Source organism: Chaetura pelagica, unplaced genomic scaffold (assembly GCF_000747805.2).
Source record: "Chaetura pelagica isolate M959 unplaced genomic scaffold, ChaPel_1.0 scaffold370, whole genome shotgun sequence".
Taxonomy (NCBI): domain Eukaryota; kingdom Metazoa; phylum Chordata; class Aves; order Apodiformes; family Apodidae; genus Chaetura; species Chaetura pelagica.
The window spans coordinates 87,679-105,730 of NW_009951939.1; the positions used below are offsets into that span (position 1 = coordinate 87,679).

Below are 18,052 nucleotides of genomic sequence, written 5' to 3' on the forward strand. Positions count from 1 at the left end.
TCCTCTCCCTCCCTGCCCTTGTCCCAAGTCCCTCCCCAGCTTTCCTGGAGCCCCTTCAGGCACTGGAAGCTGCTCTAAGGTCTCCCTGGAGCCTTCTCTTCTCCAGGCTGAACACCCCAACTCTCCCAGCCTGGCTCCAGAGCAGAGCTGCTCCAGCCCTCCCAGCATCGTTGTGGCCCTACTCTGGACTGTCTCCCAGAGCTCCATAATCCCTTCTTATATCCTTGTGCTGCTTCAGGAGGCCTTTTATTCACACAATGCTACAACTCTTAGATTGACTTCTTGATTCAGGTTTCTACCAGCTTGATTTCTCCAAGAAGGACTGGAAACTCTCCCCGTACCCACGCAAAGGCCCTTGGGGAAGGCTGGTGCACACATGAGCTGCAGTGTGGGTGCTCCTTCCCTGATGGCTGATCCCAACTGCCTACCTCCTGGTCTGCAGAGCTCTTTGCAAAGAGGTCTACAAAAAAGCCATTCATCTCCACTATCACAGAGCTTTGACTTTTGAGGGCTGAACAATTGGAGTCAGCTACTTAAAAGCTGATGTCCCTTTACCCCAGCAAGGAATTGAGACCCCCTTTTCTTTCCCCCTTCCTTCCAACAACCCAGAAATAACAAAACCACTGCATGCAAGTGATGGAGGAGAAAGCCTTTTTGGAAACAACACAGGCTCAGATTTTGGAGGAATTTGGAGATGATATCTCCTGGCCTGCATCAGGAATGGTGTGGCCAGCAGGAGCAGGGATGTGATTCTCCCCCTGTGCTCAGCACGGGTGAGGCCTCACCTCAAGTCCTGTGTGCAGTTCTGGGCCCCTCACTGCAAGAAGGATCTGGAGGTGCTGGAGCAGGTCCAGAGGAGCTACTAAGCTGGTAAAAGGTCTGGAGAACAAGCCCCATGAGGAGAGGCTGAGGGAACTGGGCTTGTTTAGTTTGAAGAAGAGGAAACTGAGGGGAGACCTCATTGCCCTCTACAACTCCCTGAAAAGGAGGTTGTAGCAGGTGGGAGTTGGGCTCTTCTCCCAAGTGAGTAATGGCAGGAACAGAGGAAATGGCCTGAAGCTGCACTAGGAGAGTTTTACACTGCATATTAGAAAGAATTTCTTTACCCAAAGAGTGCTTGGACAGTGGAACAGGCTGCCCAGGGACGTGGTGGAGTCACCATCCCTGGAAGTATTTTACAAAACGTAGATATTATGCTTAGTGAGTGAACAGGTAAATTAGGTCATGGCAGGGGGATTTAGGTTATGGTTGGACTTGATGATCTTCAAGGTCCCTTCAAACCAGGATGATTCTATGACTTTTCCCTCTTATGAAACTCAAGATTTTGCCTCTTGAGATTCTTTTGTCAGGATGGAAAATGCATCTGTGGGGGGTATCTCCAGTGAGACTTCCAAAATGTGTAGCAAAAATAACCCAAACATAGATGATTCCATGGGATTCCATGTTGGAAATACATACCTTTGGATGCACGTGTATGTACTATTTATGTGTGTGGCTTGATGGGGGAGGAAGATACTTCAAAACATTCTTATTATGTTCATTAAAGCAGAAACTTTCAGAATATTCATTTTAGTGCCCACTCAGTGAATGTTTAGTCTTGTAAGAAAGACATCACATAAGCACCCACTCTTAGGTGGGGGTTGGCAACACAACTGGCCTCCTGATGGGAGTTTGGGACAGTTCCAACTGCCAGTTGGCATTGGGGTTGTCCAAAAAAAATACTTCAGGTTTGTATTGAGTAGCACATTTTAAGATGGAGCTGAAGGAGGAGATGGGAGCAAACCAGAGCAAGCAGGATCTGTGCCAAGGGAAAAGGGACAAATGCATAATTAAGTGTTAAAAAGAATTCATCATTTATCTGGTCATGGTATGAAGTGAGAAGTGTTAACAGTCAAGTGACATCTCTGATCTTGGTTTAGCTCATGAAATATGGATTTTAAAGTAGGTCTTTTCATAGCTTTGTTACCTGAGCATTTTGCAAACATCAATGAACTTTCAAACTAGAAACACAAAAAAAAAAAAAAAAAAAAGTCAATTATGACCATGTTGCAAATAGCCCCAGAAACCTGTCCAAGATGCCCAAGGTGGTCAGGAAGGGCCAGATCTTGGCATCCTGTCTCAGGACCCTTGAGCACATCTTCTTCCTGAGCTGAGGGGGAGAGGACTCTGGGCTTGAATAATGTGGGAAATAGGGGAGGGAAAAAAACACATTTCTGGGGCACGAATCACTCACTTGTGGTTTTCAATGCTGAGATGAGACCATTGTGACTCTTGCTAATGCTTTGATTTTTCTCTGTCTGTTTCTATGTCTCCCCAATCCCCTTCTCCCTTTGCTGTCTATGGAAGGACAAGGGCTGATCTGTCTTGTTTTTTCCTTGTGTAACAGACGCCTTGTCTTTCCCTTTTCACGGACCAGGACGAAGTCACGGTGGAAACCACCAATCCTGAAAAGAACAAAATGGACAAACTAATTGAAATCCTCAACAGCATGAGGAACAACAGCAGCGACGTCGACTCCAAGCTCACCACCTTCATGGAGGAGGCCCAGAACTCCACCAACTCTGAGGAGATGCTGGGGGAGATAGTCAAGACCATCTACCAGAAGGCGGTGACAGACCGCAGTTTTGCTTCCACGGCAGCCAAGCTCTGTGACAAAATGGCCCTTTTCATGGTGGAAGGAACCAAATTTCGGAGTCTGCTCCTCAACATGTTGCAGGTAATCAGATAAAAGGATGAGCTGTGTTTAGAAAATGAGCATCTCACAAACTGGACCCGTGTGTAAATGGAGTTGAGTTGCTTGTGGCAGCAAGAGAAGTGAACTTGGAGGCTCTTTGATGCTCTTTTTTGGCTGGAGTCCATCCCAACACCAGAGATAGCAAGTCACAGGCCTTGAGTGGGTTGTTGGTTGCATCCCCAACCTGGTCTGGTGGGAGGTGTCCCTGCCCATGCAGGGGGGTTGGAACTAGAGGATCTTGAATGTCCCTTCCAACCAAACCATGTCTGGGATTCTATCACCTGGTTGAAGGGTTTGCTCCTGGTTTCTGGTTGCAACCTAGACTGAAATAATTGATGTGATTGCAGATTATTTTGAGTGAATTGTTTATTGGGGTGCACAGCACTGGTTGATTGCTCTACAGCAAAGTTAGGGAGGAGAACAAAGCAGCAGCTCTGATAACTGGTCTCTGATGATGGTGAGTGATGGGGAAACAGAATTGTCCTCAAGTGCCTGCAGTCTGTTGTGGGGGAGCATGTTCTGTTGTAGTGCCACCATCAAAGGCAAGGTTGCTTTCTGGATGTCACATGGACCTCCCTATTTCTGCCTCTCTGGAGAGAAGCCTTGTAGAGCTGAAATGAATTTCCATCCTTAATTTGATGTGCCTTTCCATGTGACACTATTCCTGGTGGCACACCTGTCACCTGTGGCACATACAAAGCTCTTGTGTCATTTCTGTGCTCCCCATGCATGTTTGGTGCCCAGGTTTTGACACATCTTTTCACCCTTCTTGCTCCTGTCAGAGGTGGTCCCTTGGGTGCTGTACCTGGCTGCCTGTACCTTGTTTGGGCTGAGTTGGCGTTTGGGTGACACGGCCAGCAGGGAAATGAGGAGCAAAATGAAATCATGGAAATCAATCTTTAGCCTGATGGATCTGCCCATCACAAGTACCAGGAGGTGGTTTGTTTTGTTTTTTTCCTATTGATTTGTTTCCAAAGTGTAATATTATAAAGCAGGACGAGATCAATTGGGGTCAACATCAGTCCCAGATTTAGCAGCAAGAGGCTGGAGGGTGCTCCAACCCATCCGAGCATCCCCCTCTTCCCACACCAGGTCACTCTTGTGTCTTCTCCCACTTGGCTGAAGGATGCTAGGAAATCCAAAATGAAGTCCAGGAGGGATGGCCAAGGAGAAGCAGGATGTTATCCAAAAATTGAGGATGACCCAGTCTTTCTGGGTTAAGGAGGACTCTTCCAACTTCCGTTCTTCTCTTGCCCCAGCATTTTGACCTCTACCAACAAACCCAGTGGACTGACTTCTACTTGCAATGTCACGTACAATATTAACTGGCTTCATACTCAACTCTTGATAGCATGAATGTAGGATAAATAATATATCTCATCACTCCAGAGAGTCCCAAAGTGCTCTCCAGGAACTTGTAGCCAGTCTCAATGTGCTGGGAGCATGATGTGTGTTGTGGAAAGCTGGGAAGAAATGAAACACAAAAGGTGGGGGAGGAGGGAGGGGGCTGAGTTCATGTGCAAGAGCATAGAAAAATGTGCAGAAGGGATTTGCTCAGCCCCATCTCCTAAAAATGTCCTGGTGGGGCAAAAGGTGACAGATCACTACAGGTCAAAAGCAAAGTGCTGTGTGAAAATAAGTAACTTAACATTTCCTTTCTGATAGTAAAAGGATTTTTACTTTCTCCAAGCACAGTTTTTTTCCAACCAAAATAATTGGATGCATTCACATGAGTCCTGAAATACTTTGGTCGAGCCCTAAACAGGGAATTTTTGTGATGTGTTCAGGCTTCAGACACTCCAGGTCTGGAGACAGACCTGGGTGTGAAGCACAGAAGACTCATCACAGCTGCCTTGATGTGAAATAAAGGGGTTGGTGGTATTAATATATAATTTAGTATCATTATCAGTGTGGGATATTGGATAATATATGGGTATTCTGGGATAATGTGGATATTATAGAATCCCAGACTGGTTTGGGGTGAAAGGGACGTTAAAGATCACCCAGTTCCAACCCCCCTGCATGGGCAGGGACACCTCCCACCAGCCCAGGCTGCTCCAAGCCCCATCCAACCTGCCCTTCAACACTGCCAGGGATGGGGCAGCCACAGCTTCCCTGGGCAACCTGGGCCAGGCTCTCACCACCCTCACACCAAAGAATTTCCTCCTAATATCTAACCATAACATACTGAGATAACAAGAAACAAGATGATATCTTGGTATAGAATTGATGCTAAAACATTAACCCAGCCCCTCCACCATCAGGTATTTTCTAGATAATTAACCATTCCTTAAAAACAACAACAACAAAAAGAAACACCCCAGTAAAATGCTTGCTCCAGAGCTGGATTTATGCCTCTCTAGCACCTTTCAGACTAATCTGATCCCTGGCCATAAGGAGCTCAGCCTGCTAGGCACTGACAAGCTGGGAATTACGCTGCCGGGGCGCGATAAATTGGGATCAGCCTGATCCCCCTCCCGTGCTGCTGGCGCCTGGGGCCGGATCTTTCACTCACCCCCCTCCCCCACATCTGCTCCCAGCAGATGCTGCTTGTTTTGGAGGGGCTTGTTTGTCCCTTTTTCTTGGGACTGTGATGGCAACAGCTCAGTGCCACCAGAGGATCTCCTAAATTAACCCTCTGAGCCAGCATCCTGGTACCTATAGACAGCATCCCTATATCCTGCTGGACCTTAAGGCAAACAGCAAGAGGTTTTCCCAGAAAACAGGCAATAAACTGAATAAATTGTCTTTTTAACCTGGCTCCTCTTATATTTTCAGCCTTTGACCAGGTACTCAAGGGGTGCACATGTTGACAGCTTACCTCAAGGAGCTTCTTTTGATCCCAAAACAGATGCTGGTGTTGCCCCATTTCAGGCTCTGAAAGAACCTATTGGGAAAACTCTGAATTCATCCCTTGCTCTGTGTTTTGGTCCCAAATCTTGGCTGAGTCTTCAGTTTGGCTGCTGAGATCCTTTGGGAAGGGAGACACTGAAAGGGGAGTCATGGGGTCAGGCTAGGGAGATGCTTCCATTTTGGTCCTTGTCTTTTGGGTTTGATTGAGTCATGGAGTTTGACTTGGTCTTTAGTCCAAGGAGGGATTTGGAGCTGCACAAGTTCTTGGGATGGACCTGGCCAAGTTGCTCCCAGGAAGCTTGGGCAGATGGAAACATGCAAGAACATATTGGTGGACACATATATAGTTCCTTCACCCCTGTGGCAATGAATCCTTTGATGAGTTGTTAGCAAGCCTCCCACAAGAGGTTTTTTTCCTGCTCATAGTTTCACTCAGTGACATGTCCAGGCTGCGGTGCTGCTTTTTTTTTTTTTTTAGTTCCAGTGAGGGGGTAGTTAAGCAACGTGCCCCAAACCCTTCCCATGCAACATAAGTTGGACTACTCCTCCATGGAAGTGGCCGTGCTCTTTATAGCAGAGCAGTGTCTGCATCCCAGCTATGCAGAGCCAAGTGTATTATTAGAGTGACCATCACTGGGGCTGTAATTGGACACTGCTCCCCTTGGCAACGGTGGCCAACAGCACATCAAACAGAAGGCTGATACCTTCTTTTAATAATAATAAACCCCAACAACCTAAACCCAAACCAAACCCACCACAAAACGCACATTCTCCCCCCCTGCACTGGGGCAGCAGAACCTGCTGCACAGCCTGGCTTGGAACTGCCTCCATGCCCAGGAGAAGGGCTTTTGATGTTCCCTGTTCCGTGCCCCGATGGATATACCCTATGATTCCCTATGGCATGCCCTAATGCACACCCTATAGCATTCCCTATGGCATATCCTAGTGCATTCCCTGTGGCAGACACTAGTGAATACCCTGTTGCACACCCTATAGCATTCCCTGTGGAATACCCTAATGCATACCCTGTTGCATACCCTATGGCATTCCCTACAGCACACCCTATAGCATTCCCTATGGCATTCCCTAATGCATGCATTCCCTACTGCACACCCTCAGTGCATTCTCTGTGGCACATTTTAATGCACACCCTGTTGCATTTTCTGTTGCACACCCAATGATATACACAGGGTGAAAAAATCATGGAATTCCTAATATCCAACCTAAATCTCCCCTCTTCCACTTTTAATCCATCCCCCTCATCCCATCCCTCCCTGCCCTTGTCCCAAGTCCCTCCCCAGCTTTCCTGGAGCCCCTTCAGGCACTGGAAGCTGCTCTAAGGTCTCCCTGGAGCCTTCTCTTCTCCAGGCTGAACCCCCCACCTCTCCCAGCCTGGCTCCAGAGCAGAGCTGCTCCAGCCCTCCCAGCATCTCCGGGGCCTCCTCTGGACTCTCTCCAGCAGCTCCATGTCCTTCTTGTGCTGGGGACCCCAGCCCTGGCCCCAGCCCTGCAGGGGGGTCTCAGCAGAGCAGAGCAGAGGGGACAATCCCCTCCCTGGCCCTGCTGGCCACGCTGCTGGGGATGCAGCCCAAATAGAGCACAGAAAGAGTTTTAACCAAAGATCTGGTGTTTTAAGGGAGTGCAAAAAGAAAATGACAACCATTTCCCACTGCTAAGTATAAGATTGGGGACAGGAACTCTGCTCCACAACCACTAGGAGTCCTTCAAGCCTGGTATAGCTGAGCCAGATCCAAAAATAATCAGCTCTGGGGTTGCCTATCAGTCCTCAGCCCAAGCTCAGGGGGGGTTTTGGGGCTTACAGCCCCTCAAGGAGTTGAGTGGCAGCTGGAGGTGGCCATAGGGCCACAACATCCCAGTGGGCATCAGAGGGGATGCTAAGGGGGTTGTTCCCACTGGGGGGGAGTCCATCCAATGCAGCCACACTCACAGCTCTGTGCAGAGAAGGTGTTTATCTTTGAGTAGCAGGACATGGGGCAACTGGGAGATTGATGGGAAGGAGGACCAAGTTGTAAAAAAACAAAGCTTTGGATTTGAAGAAGAAATATTTGACTTGAATTCAATGTGCTGGTAAGATCTGATATTGTAGTGGTCAGATGTGTTGTGAAAAAATAGCCATCACCTCCTTTACTCCATAAAGAAGTTGTGTGTGGGTTCTCCTGGCTCCTTTTCTCCCTGGAAGGGCTTCAAGGCTGTGGTGGGGACCAGCCCCAGCTTCAGAACATGGTGTGACCTCAGGTTTGATATTTGGTGTCCCATCACCTCTGCTGGCCACCTCTGGGGGCCTTCTAGTGGTGGTGGGACTCAGCAGAGGTTCCTCTTGGTCCTGCAATGTCAGGAGCGTCCCTGGCTGAGCTGCTGCCAGCTAAAAACACAGCCAAGTTGAGCCCTGGGGGCTTTGGGTGGTGGGACCTGTGCACAGCAAGCAACATGGAGCAGAGGCTCTGCTGGGCTCTAGGTGGAGACTGCAGACTGCACTGCCTGCTCTGGGCCAGACCCAGGCAGCAGACTCTGTGGGGTGGGCTTCTTCTAGCTGCTCCCAACCATTGCTGGTGGGTGAGGATGCTCAGGGCCACGCCAGGTGACTGGGGCCTTGGTAGCAGAGGCAGAGGGGGAAAAAAAAGCCTCCAAGTCCATTTATCCCTTGAGTGAGGGTTGAGGAAATACCTGAGGAAGCTTTGCTGGAGGCAGGGGAGACACTTCAGCACTGAGATCCCCTCCCAGACCAGCCTGGATTGGCATCAGGTTCAAATCCAAGCCTGGGATGCAGGAGCATGTTCCTCAGCCTGGCACCCTCCTGCCAGACCACCTGCCATAAACCCAACTCAAGCTGCTGCAGCCACCCCAAAGGTGGGGATTTGGGGAATGCTGGAGGGTTTCTTTCTTTTTCTTTCTTTCTTTCTTTCTTTCTTTCTTTCTTTCTTTCTTTCTTTCTTTCTTTCTTTCTTTCTTTCTTTCTTTCTTTCTTTCTTTCTTTCTTTCTTTCTTTCTTTCTTTCTTTCTTTCTTTCTTTCTTTCTTTCTTTCTTTCTTTCTTTCTTTCTTTCTTTCTTTCTTTCTTTCTTTCTTTCTTTCTTTCTTTCTTTCTTTCTTTCTTTCTTTCTTCTTCTCTCTCCTTCTCTCATTCTTTCTCTCTCTCTTCTCTCTCTTTCTCTCTCCCTCCTTTCCTCTTTTTCTTTCTCTCTCTCTTTCTCCCTTTCTTCATTTTCTTTAACAAAGAATGAGTAGGAGGAGCTGGGTGTCAATTTTAAAACTATTCTCTAGCTTGTGTTTAAAGGCCAATCTCACTTTCTTTTATGGTGAAACCTTCACTTCTGCCTTCATTATAGATGTCATTTCTTCCCCAGGCTGCCCAGGGCAGGGCTGGAGTCCCCATTCCTGGAGGGGTTTCCAAGCCGTGTAGATGTGGTGCTGAGGGCCATGGGTCAGTGGTGGCCTTGGCAGGGCTGGGGGAATGGTTGGACTGGATGATCTGAAAGGCCTTTTCCAGCCAAAACTGTTCCATGATTCTATTATTATGTAATAAGAATAAAGTGTGCATCCCTTTGATATTCCAGCCCATGCCATCCGGTGGACTTTCATGGTGATGCTCACAACATGCCATGGTAACCATGAGCATCCCCTTAGAGAGGGAAAGTTTGGAGGGATCATAGAATCATAGAATTTTGCAGGTTCCTGTTGTTTTCAGCAGCTCTTTCCTGTCATCTCAGCTTTTCCAGCATGGATGGGCAGCTTGGGAGTATGTTCCAGGGGGGGGTGGGGTGAGCTCCAAACCTTCGTGCTTCCAGGGATGAGCAGAAAAGATTCATCCTTCTTTTACATCCATTTAAAAAAAATAAAGAAGTAGCCAAAATACCACATTTGCTACAGCAGAAGCTCCCCAGCTTCATAAGATTTGTAAATATTAGCCCCTGAGAAAATTTCCTGAGCTCTTTTGTGTAAATAACATTGTTTAAGCAGGCTGCTACTTCCCCTCCAAGTCCTGGCTTTCGGTGGTCACTTGTCCCCAGTCACAGGGAGCCCAGAGGTGTGATTCATAGAATCATAGAATCATTAAGGTTGGAAGGGACCTCAAAGGCCATCAAGTCCCAACCCCCCTGCCATGAGCAGGGAACCCAACCACTAGACCAGGCTGCACAAACCTCATCCAACCTGGCCTTAAAAACCTCCAGGGATGGGGCATCAACAACCTCCCTGGGCAACCCATTCCAGCTCCTCACCACCCTTAGAGTGAAGAATTTCTTCCTAATATCCAACCTGAATCTCCCCTCTCTCAGTTTAAAACCATCACCCCTTGTCCTATCACTGTCTTCTCTGATCCTGCTGATTTCAGCAGGGATCTCCAGTACCTGATGCCCATTGGATGTTTGGCCCATGGTGGTGGGAGAAAGAAGAAGCAGGCAGAGGAGATAAGAGGGTTGTCAGGCCCATGTTTGCTCAGCGAGGTTGAGTTCTGGGCCAGAGCCACCACCTCCCTGCAGACTAAACAGTTGCAATGTTTTCTCCCATGAACAAAATAATTTAGACAAGGGTCCCGGTATGAAACTTTACACAAACTCTGGGTGCCACCAATTTCTCCGCCGGCAAGGCTGTTAACTCCTCCAGTTCCCTCCTCAGACTTGTGCTTCAACCTGAGGGTAGATGAAGGGAAAAGTGAATGAATCTGGCCCGTTGCCTGCAGGACCCCCTGTGCTGTCCCACCCACCACGTTTTCACACACTCATCTTTGATGCTTTGAAGCCAAGTTCTCTGGGCATAATGGAGCTCTGGAGTCCTCAGTTGAGGAACTACATGGACCTGCTGGAAGTGGGTCCAGAGGAGGCCACGGAGATGATGAGAGGGCTGGAGCAGCTCTGCTCTGGAGACAGGCTGGGAGAGTTGGGGTGTTCAGCCTGGAGAAGAGAAGGCTCCAGGGAGACCTTAGAGCACCTTCCAGTGCCTGAAGGGGCTCCAGGAAAGCTGGGGAGGGGCTTGGGACAAGGGCAGGGAGGGAGAGGGCAAGGAGGAATGGCTTCAAGCTGAAAGAGAGGAGATTGAGATGGGATATGAGGAAGGAATTCTTCCATGTGAGAGTGGTCAGACTCTCACCATTTTCTTGGGCTGTGGTGGCATCTCAATCCCACTGGTTGGTTCATGGTGTGTATTTCCTGCATGCTTCTCTGCAGATGCTCATCACAGTCTCCTGGTCACAGCAATTAAGATATAATTCAGGGATTGAAAACATAGTTCAGCTGCTTCATTACTTTCTGTGCTGCCTCTTTGATTTGTGTTTACCTTGTACTGGCCACAGTAAATCATGTGTTCTTATTGCAATGACATTTTTAATTTTCATCTCTGGTATCTACTAATATTCATTCATATGTTGTTTGATCTTCTTTTTTGGCCTTTCATTCACTAGAAGCTCAGTGACAGGCTTAAATCCTCATTCAGATGGTTGGATGAAAGGCCAGAAATAATGAATGCCATTTTTTTTAAGAAAAGGAAAATTAATATAAAGCAAGAGCATGAGCATTGGCATCTGAGGAAAGCAAATACATTAATCTTTCATCACTTTTTTTGCATGATACAATAAAAGACACTTTCTAGATGTTTTTTAAGGTCCCTTCCGACTGAAACCAGTCTGGGATTCCATTATTCTATGAGTTCTGCCTACACCAAGATGAGGAGTGGACTTTCACTTGGGTGCAGGTGTGGAGAGGTCCAAGATAAAGGCATTGTCTATATCCATTTCTAGCAGGAGCTTTATCCCATCTTAGAAAGGGTGCAGCAGAAGATGTCAAAGGGTTGGCTGAGCCCATCTGTCCCATGCATGAACACAGGCTACCCTCACCTACCCACCACACATGGAGAAGCCCAACCTGGTGATCATGCTTAGCCTTCAGGTTCATGCACCAAACATCTATATGAGACCTCTTTAGAGGTCCTTCCACTTGCCACATGATTTCCCAATGAACCCTTCTCCCAAATGGGGCAGAGAAAGGAGGTCAGCTCTACCTGGTATAAATACAGGCTGTAGGCTCTGAAGGAAGGTCACCCAGATTATCTACAAGCCAGGGCACCCCCAAATTAGTAATGCAATTTGTGTTTAAAAATACAGCCAAAGTGATGAAAGATCATTTGCTCACTGTCCTGACCTAAGCATGGTGGGAAGCCAATCCCCAGGTTATTTTTACAGAACTCCATGAGGCATTTCCAGAGCAAATTCACTGGGCAGGGCAGTGACCCAGCCATGCTTCTCAAGCCTCCTCAAGGCTTTTCACAGGTGGTGTGGAAGGCTGCAGGTCAGGGCATGGCTCCATCAGATGTGCCCTAGGCATGTGGGACATGGGTTTTGTTCTGAGCTTCTCTTCAGTGCTGGGCGGCTCTTCAGCTCTTCCACACTCTTGGTCTGCCTCATCCATTTTGGTTGCAAAGCTTTTGGAGAAGTGATTGAGTTGCTCTCCATGTTCTCCATGCCCAGTGTGATGGGTTGCAGGTCCTACTGACAGCACAGCTGACATGTGGCCAGATGAATCACAAACCCATAACTCCATTGACTGAATTACCTAGATGACAGTAGTGGCCTCCTCAAACATCTGCACCTCAAGGGAGGTGGGACATCTCTGCATGGATGGCATTCATGTTGGCTTGTCCATCTGTGCATGCATGGCCAAACCTGCTGTCTGAAGGCCAAATGTAAGGACAAAGCTCCCTGTGCCACCTTCTTCCTGCTCACCATGACATTGGTGTAGCACCACCCTGTGGGGCCAGAGCAGATGTGCATCTCAGGATGCTGAAGGAGAACCCTGGTGGTGCAAGTCCAGCTGCCATGGAGGTTCAGCTCCTGGCAAGTCCAGCTCTTGGCAGCAGGCAGGCATGGTCCAAAAAATGTAATTCCCACATCTGAGAAGGTGCTTTTAATACTTTGTTGGACCTCCACTTTTGCAGAGTACATTTCAATGATCTCCTTTTGCTCCCAAAAAGTTGCTCCATGGGTACCAGTGAAATTTGGCCTGAGGCTGCAAAGGGCACAAAATTATTCCCACTGTGGTTTCATGTTCTGGTTTAAAATGTTCATGTTGACCTCTGCATCCATCCCACATTCCATCCCTTACTCCTGTCCTTCATGGGAACTCATCAAAGTCTGCACAAGGTTTTTTGGTGACTTAGGAGGGTTGGACATGGACCTCAATCCCTTTCCTTTTGCAAGAATCTTCTTGTTCAGCGGCAAAGTTGGGCACAGGGTGTTCACTGATGTCTCTGCTGGGTGGCATCACCCACTGGGTGCTGTAGGATGAAGAAAAGAGGGTGCTGGGTGGTGGCATCCCTTCCTGCCCAGCTCTCATCCCATGCCTGATGAGTCTAGTTTGGTTTGCTGGTTGATTTGTGGAAATATTTTGGTCAGTTGGTTTGGTGGGTTGTTTTTTTTTATAGAAAATATTTTATTTAAGAGAAAACATTGAAGAGTCAGTTTTGTCTTTTGCAAAGCTGCAGAGTAGGGTCATGTCTTGAAAGCAGGAAGGGGAAGGAGGAGAGTTTCCTGCAGTGGTTTCTATACTTTCTCCAGTCATCTGGAGTTATCCCAAGCTGTTAGGAATTTCCCAGTGTGCCCCAAGGATCCCCAAACATGGCTCAGTTCCCCGGGTGCATCACTGTGCACCTTTCATGGGCAGGATGGAGGGGACATCCAGCCTGGGAGGGGCAGGATGGCCTGGAGGTTGGAGATGCACATGAGATGCAGGAGACAGCTCAGTGCCAGGGCCATGAAGAGGTCTTGGGGCACCAAGGAAGAGCTTGGGGTTCAATGGGTGCTTTTTGTCTCAGGGCAGAGGTGACTGGTGGGTGACCCTATGGGTGGGTGAAGCTGGAGGTCCTATTGGTGCAGACAAGAGACACTGGATGCTCTTCCTTGTTTTTTTCATTTCTCAGTGGCCAGGAGGTCTTTTCTCTCCAACATTTTTTGTTGTTGTTAAATAAAATTCAAGTCAAAACTCCAGAACAAGTAATTAGATAACCCTGGGGTGATAACCTGAGCTGGCAAATAACTCTCTCCTCCACCACCACCCTGGGACTGACTGGATAATGACAGGATGAACTCTGCAAACTACCCTGGAGAGTCTGAAAAGACCTGACAGGATTTGGCTGCAGGTTGACTGGGGAGTCTCAGACACAGTTGGGCAACTGGGATGGGTGTAGGGAGGGCTTAGTCATCACCGTTGGGTGAATAACCGCCTCGCATCTTCTACGAGTCTTTCTCCTGCATATGCAAATTAAATCGATTGGGGGTTTTTTCTTTCCTGTTATAATGAAACATAGAACTAACTCTTCTCTTGGATCTTCTGCATATGGTTGTGTCAGGAAAATAATCATGGGGATGTTGCCTGGGTCTCTGCAGCAGCTGCTTTACTTACCTTTGGTTTCAAAAAGAAAGATCTCCCGTGTGTTGGCCGGGGCATGAGAGTCAACTTTGGTGTGGTGGCTTTTGTATCTCCCTAGCTTGGCAGGGTGTAGCTGCTGGTCGGGGCATTCACAGCAGCAGCAAAGCCCTTTGCCTTGGGCAGTAGGAATAAACTGAGATGAAAAAGATAGAGGGGAATTTATTTAGTTGCTGGATTTCAACTGTTGTGCAACTGGCGCTGGGAAACACACGGCGTTGAGAAGGAACTTGTCCTCTCCTTTAATTTCTCCCCCACTGAGTGCCTACTGAGTTTTAAGACCAAGGAAAGGTCACTATAGAGACAGACAAGCAAAGTCACGTGGGACATCTTGCAAGAAGCTCAGGGACACCCTCTTGGCTCTGAGGACAATGCACTCTCTCGTGCCATCCTCAAGAAAGGTCTTTATTTGCTTCCCAGGTTTGCTCCTTGCTCTATGCCACACACTCCCCACACACACGTCCTTTTTCATATCCTGCCTTCAGGCAAACCCCTTTTTTTTTCCTTCTTCCCAGTTAGAAGACTGATGGGGAGGCAGCCATCTCCCTGCCCCCTTCTTCCTTATGGTGCTCCATGCATCAACATCATGCAGATAATCCTTGGTCATGGCAACCATCAGCTCAGGAGCAAGGTGACCTTTTAATGCCAAGCCCAGGCTGTCCTGATCTTCTGGTTGAACAGGGGCCCAGTCTCTGCTTTAATTTTGTGAGACCCCATGGAGCAGCCAGACCATTAGGATGCCCCTAGGTGAACACTTGATCTGCTGAAGATAATGAAGGGGCAGGTCCAACTGGACCACCAAACCCAGCATGGCCACCAGCATTCTTTGCATTTTGTTTAACCTCTTGTTGCTGCTTTGGTTTGATCTCAGTTGTGCATGTGGAAAAGAGTCCGAGAGAGAGGGCAGGACATGGGGACAAGCCATGACAGTTATTGCAGGACTTGGTGATGTTTCCACAGCACCTGCTTTCTGGTGGCTTCACTGTGTTGAAACTCCAACCACCTCGCATGCCTTGAGTCATCTTCCCCCTCTTACTAAAGAGTTGCTCTGTCTTCCTCCCCCACCACCCTGAGTTTCAGTTTCCTCCTCATTCTCCCTCTAGACATCCCGTTGCCTCTCCCATGGCCATGTGGCTTTGCTGATGTCCCCTCTGTCCCTCTTGCAGAAGGATTTCACCATGCGGGAGGAGCTGCAGCAGGGGGACGTGGAGCGTTGGTTGGGCTTCATCACCTTCCTCTGTGAAGTCTTTGGCACCATGAGGAGCAGCACTGGGGAGCCCTTCCGAGTCCTCGTCTGCCCCATCTATACCTGCCTCAGGGAGGTAAGTGCCTGCAGACTTTGTCCTTCTCCACCTGCAGAGAAAGAAGGTCCACCCCCACCTGCAAGCAATTGTGTTGCAGTGCTGAGGTGCCCATGATCTGTAGATGTTCTTTTCGTGGTTCCTAGAGGTTCACTTTGCCCCCATCAACACTTCTCACCCCAAAAGTACCCATGTCTGCAGAGATGCTTGGCTCTTCCTACATATGTGTTTCTGTTAATTAAAAGCACGTGCTCCAAGCACTAACCCTTTCCCCAAGGGTTTGAAGATCCCAACATTGCAAAAATCCCCCTTGAAGGAGCTTAAAAAGCTTCTTCACTTGCTAGTGAAGCCACCTAAAGAGATGAGAGATAAAGGGGAGGAAAAAGGGAGAGAGATGAGGTCCTATATCTCTGTACTCCCCACCTTGTGCAGCAGAAACCCAGCCTTGCAACCAGCACTGGGGACATTTTGGATTCTGATCTCCTGATGGGCTCATTTCAGAGGCTGAACTCCTGAGCTGCCCATGGTTTGGGGTGGTGGCAGAAACCTCAGTGAGGATGAATAGGCAAGTCAAGTGTCCATGTTCAGTAGAGCAGGAGAACAACTTGGTCAGTGACATGGATGGTGGGACTGAGTGCACCCTCAGCAGGTTTGCTGATGACACTAAGCTGTGTGGTGTGATCAAAGGGAGGTCATCCAGAGGGACCTCTCCAGGTGGGTCTGTGCAAACTGCATGAAGTTAAACAAGGCCAAGTGCAAGGTCCTGCACTTGAGTCAGGGCAATCCCAAGCACAAATACAGATTGGTTGGAGAATGGATTGAGAACAGCCTTGAAGAGAAGGACTTCGGAGTGATGCTGGATAAGAAGCTCAACTTGAGCTGGAAATGTGCAATTGCAGCTCAGAAAGCCAATGGTGTCCTCACTTGCATCAAATGAAGCATGGCCTAGGTTGAAGGAGGGGATTTTTTCCCCCTACTCTGCTCTTATGAAACCCTACGTAGAGCCCTGTGTCCAGTTCTGGAGTCCCCAACATAAGAAGGACATGGAGCTCCTGGAGAGAGTCCAGAGGAGGCCATGGAGATGATCAGAGAGCTGGAGCACCTCTTCTCTGGAGACAGACTGGGAGAGTTGGGGTATTCAGCCTGGAGAAGAGAAGGCTCCAGGGAGACTTTAGAGCACCTTTCAGTGCCTGAAGGGGCTCCAGGAAAGCTGGGGAGGGACTTTGGTCAAGGGCAGGGAGTGAGAGGACAAGGGGGAATGGATTAAAACTGGAAGAGAGAAGATTTACATTAGACATTAGGAGGATATTCTTTAGTGTGAGGGTGGAACAGGTTGCCTAGAGAAGTTGTGGCTGCCCCATCCCTGGAAGTATTTAAGGGCAAGTTGTATGGGGCTTGGAGCAACAGAGAAGCTGTGGCTGCCCCATCCCTGGCAGTGTTGAAGAGCAGGTTGGATGGGGCTTGGAGCAACCTGGTCTTGTGGGAGGTGTCCCTGCCCATGCAGGGGGGTTGTAACTGGATCATCTTTAAGGTCCCTTCCAACCCAAACCAGTCTGGGATTCTATGAAGAGCTTATTAACACCATCGTTAGCTGTGGAGTGGGGCCGGGTGGGAGGAAGCGAGGATGGCAACAAGGACATTGGTTCTGCATGACCCTGTGAGGAGGAGCTGGGGACATGGCTGTGGCATGGGGTGGTGACACTAGTGTTATTTATTGAGCCATGTGGTGGTTTTGTGGGCTGGGTTAAAAATAAAAAATAAAAAATCAAGAGAGAAGTTCATTTCAGGTGAGGCTGGAGTGATAAATGCTGGAGGGTTGCTGGTTGGTGGAACCAACCTTCATCACCCTCCCTGGGGAAGCAGGCAGACCACTGCCTTTTGATGTCAGCCACGGGAATGGATGTTGGATCATGGCAAAGGAAATCTGGATCAGAACTTCTGCCTCACCCAAGCAGCATTTTGGGAGCCAAGGGAGTGGCTGTGCCCCTTGGCACAAACATGGCCCACACCAATCACTGCATCCTCCTTTGTGCCCACTGCATGGTGAGGGGAGAAGGAAGGGTCTACCACCATGCCTGACATGGTGACTGCCTCTCCCAGGAGTTGGATCCCTAACGGATCCAGAAGTTTAATTTCCAGAACCATTCAGAGGGTTTGGGGTGAGATTTGTGCAGGTGGAGAGTGTCTTCGCAGCAAGGTCTGGTGGGATCGATGTTGGGATGACTTGCCAAGAGAAGTGAAAGGTGGGTCCAGCTCATGTTAAAATGGTTTGATGGAGCATGGTGAGGTTGAGTGGTGCTTTAGGTCAAAACATATTTTTTCTGCTTGGACTAGCATGTAGTTTAAGTTGGAGAAAGGAAATGGGATGTCCAAGCCCAGCCCAGAGACTGGCATTGAAGATGGTCAGGGGTGAGGAGGGATTTGTATGGTGAGCAGAGGAGAGCTCCTTTGGAGATGAGAACCAGAAGACTTGCAGCCATCACATCTGGGGAGCTTGGGAAAAGAAATGCAAAGACAAAAAGATAAATAGAAATAAAATAATTTTCCTTGTAATCTTCCCTTGGAGCTTCAGGGAGTTCCTGGCTAATGGACCACCTGGAGTACTGTGTCCAGTTCTGGAGCCCTCAACACAGGAAGGACAAGGAGCTCCTGGAGTGAGTCCAGAGGAGGCCCCGGAGATGATGAGAGGGCTGGAGCAGCTCTGCTCTGGAGACAGGCTGGGGGGGGTTGGGG

The 18,052-nt window shown here is 48.6% G+C and overlaps 1 protein-coding gene across 1 annotated transcript in view; it reads left to right on the top strand.

Annotated features, from left to right (window-relative positions):
* The window catches only part of CTIF (CBP80/20-dependent translation initiation factor), a 118,069-nt gene that overhangs the window by 87,507 nt on the left and 12,510 nt on the right, over positions 1-18,052 (top strand). The window contains exons 8-9 of the mRNA XM_009996563.1: positions 2,417-2,716; positions 15,185-15,340. Of these exons, the coding sequence (XP_009994865.1) occupies positions 2,417-2,716; positions 15,185-15,340 (456 nt within the window). The remainder of the gene's footprint in view (positions 1-2,416; positions 2,717-15,184; positions 15,341-18,052) is intronic.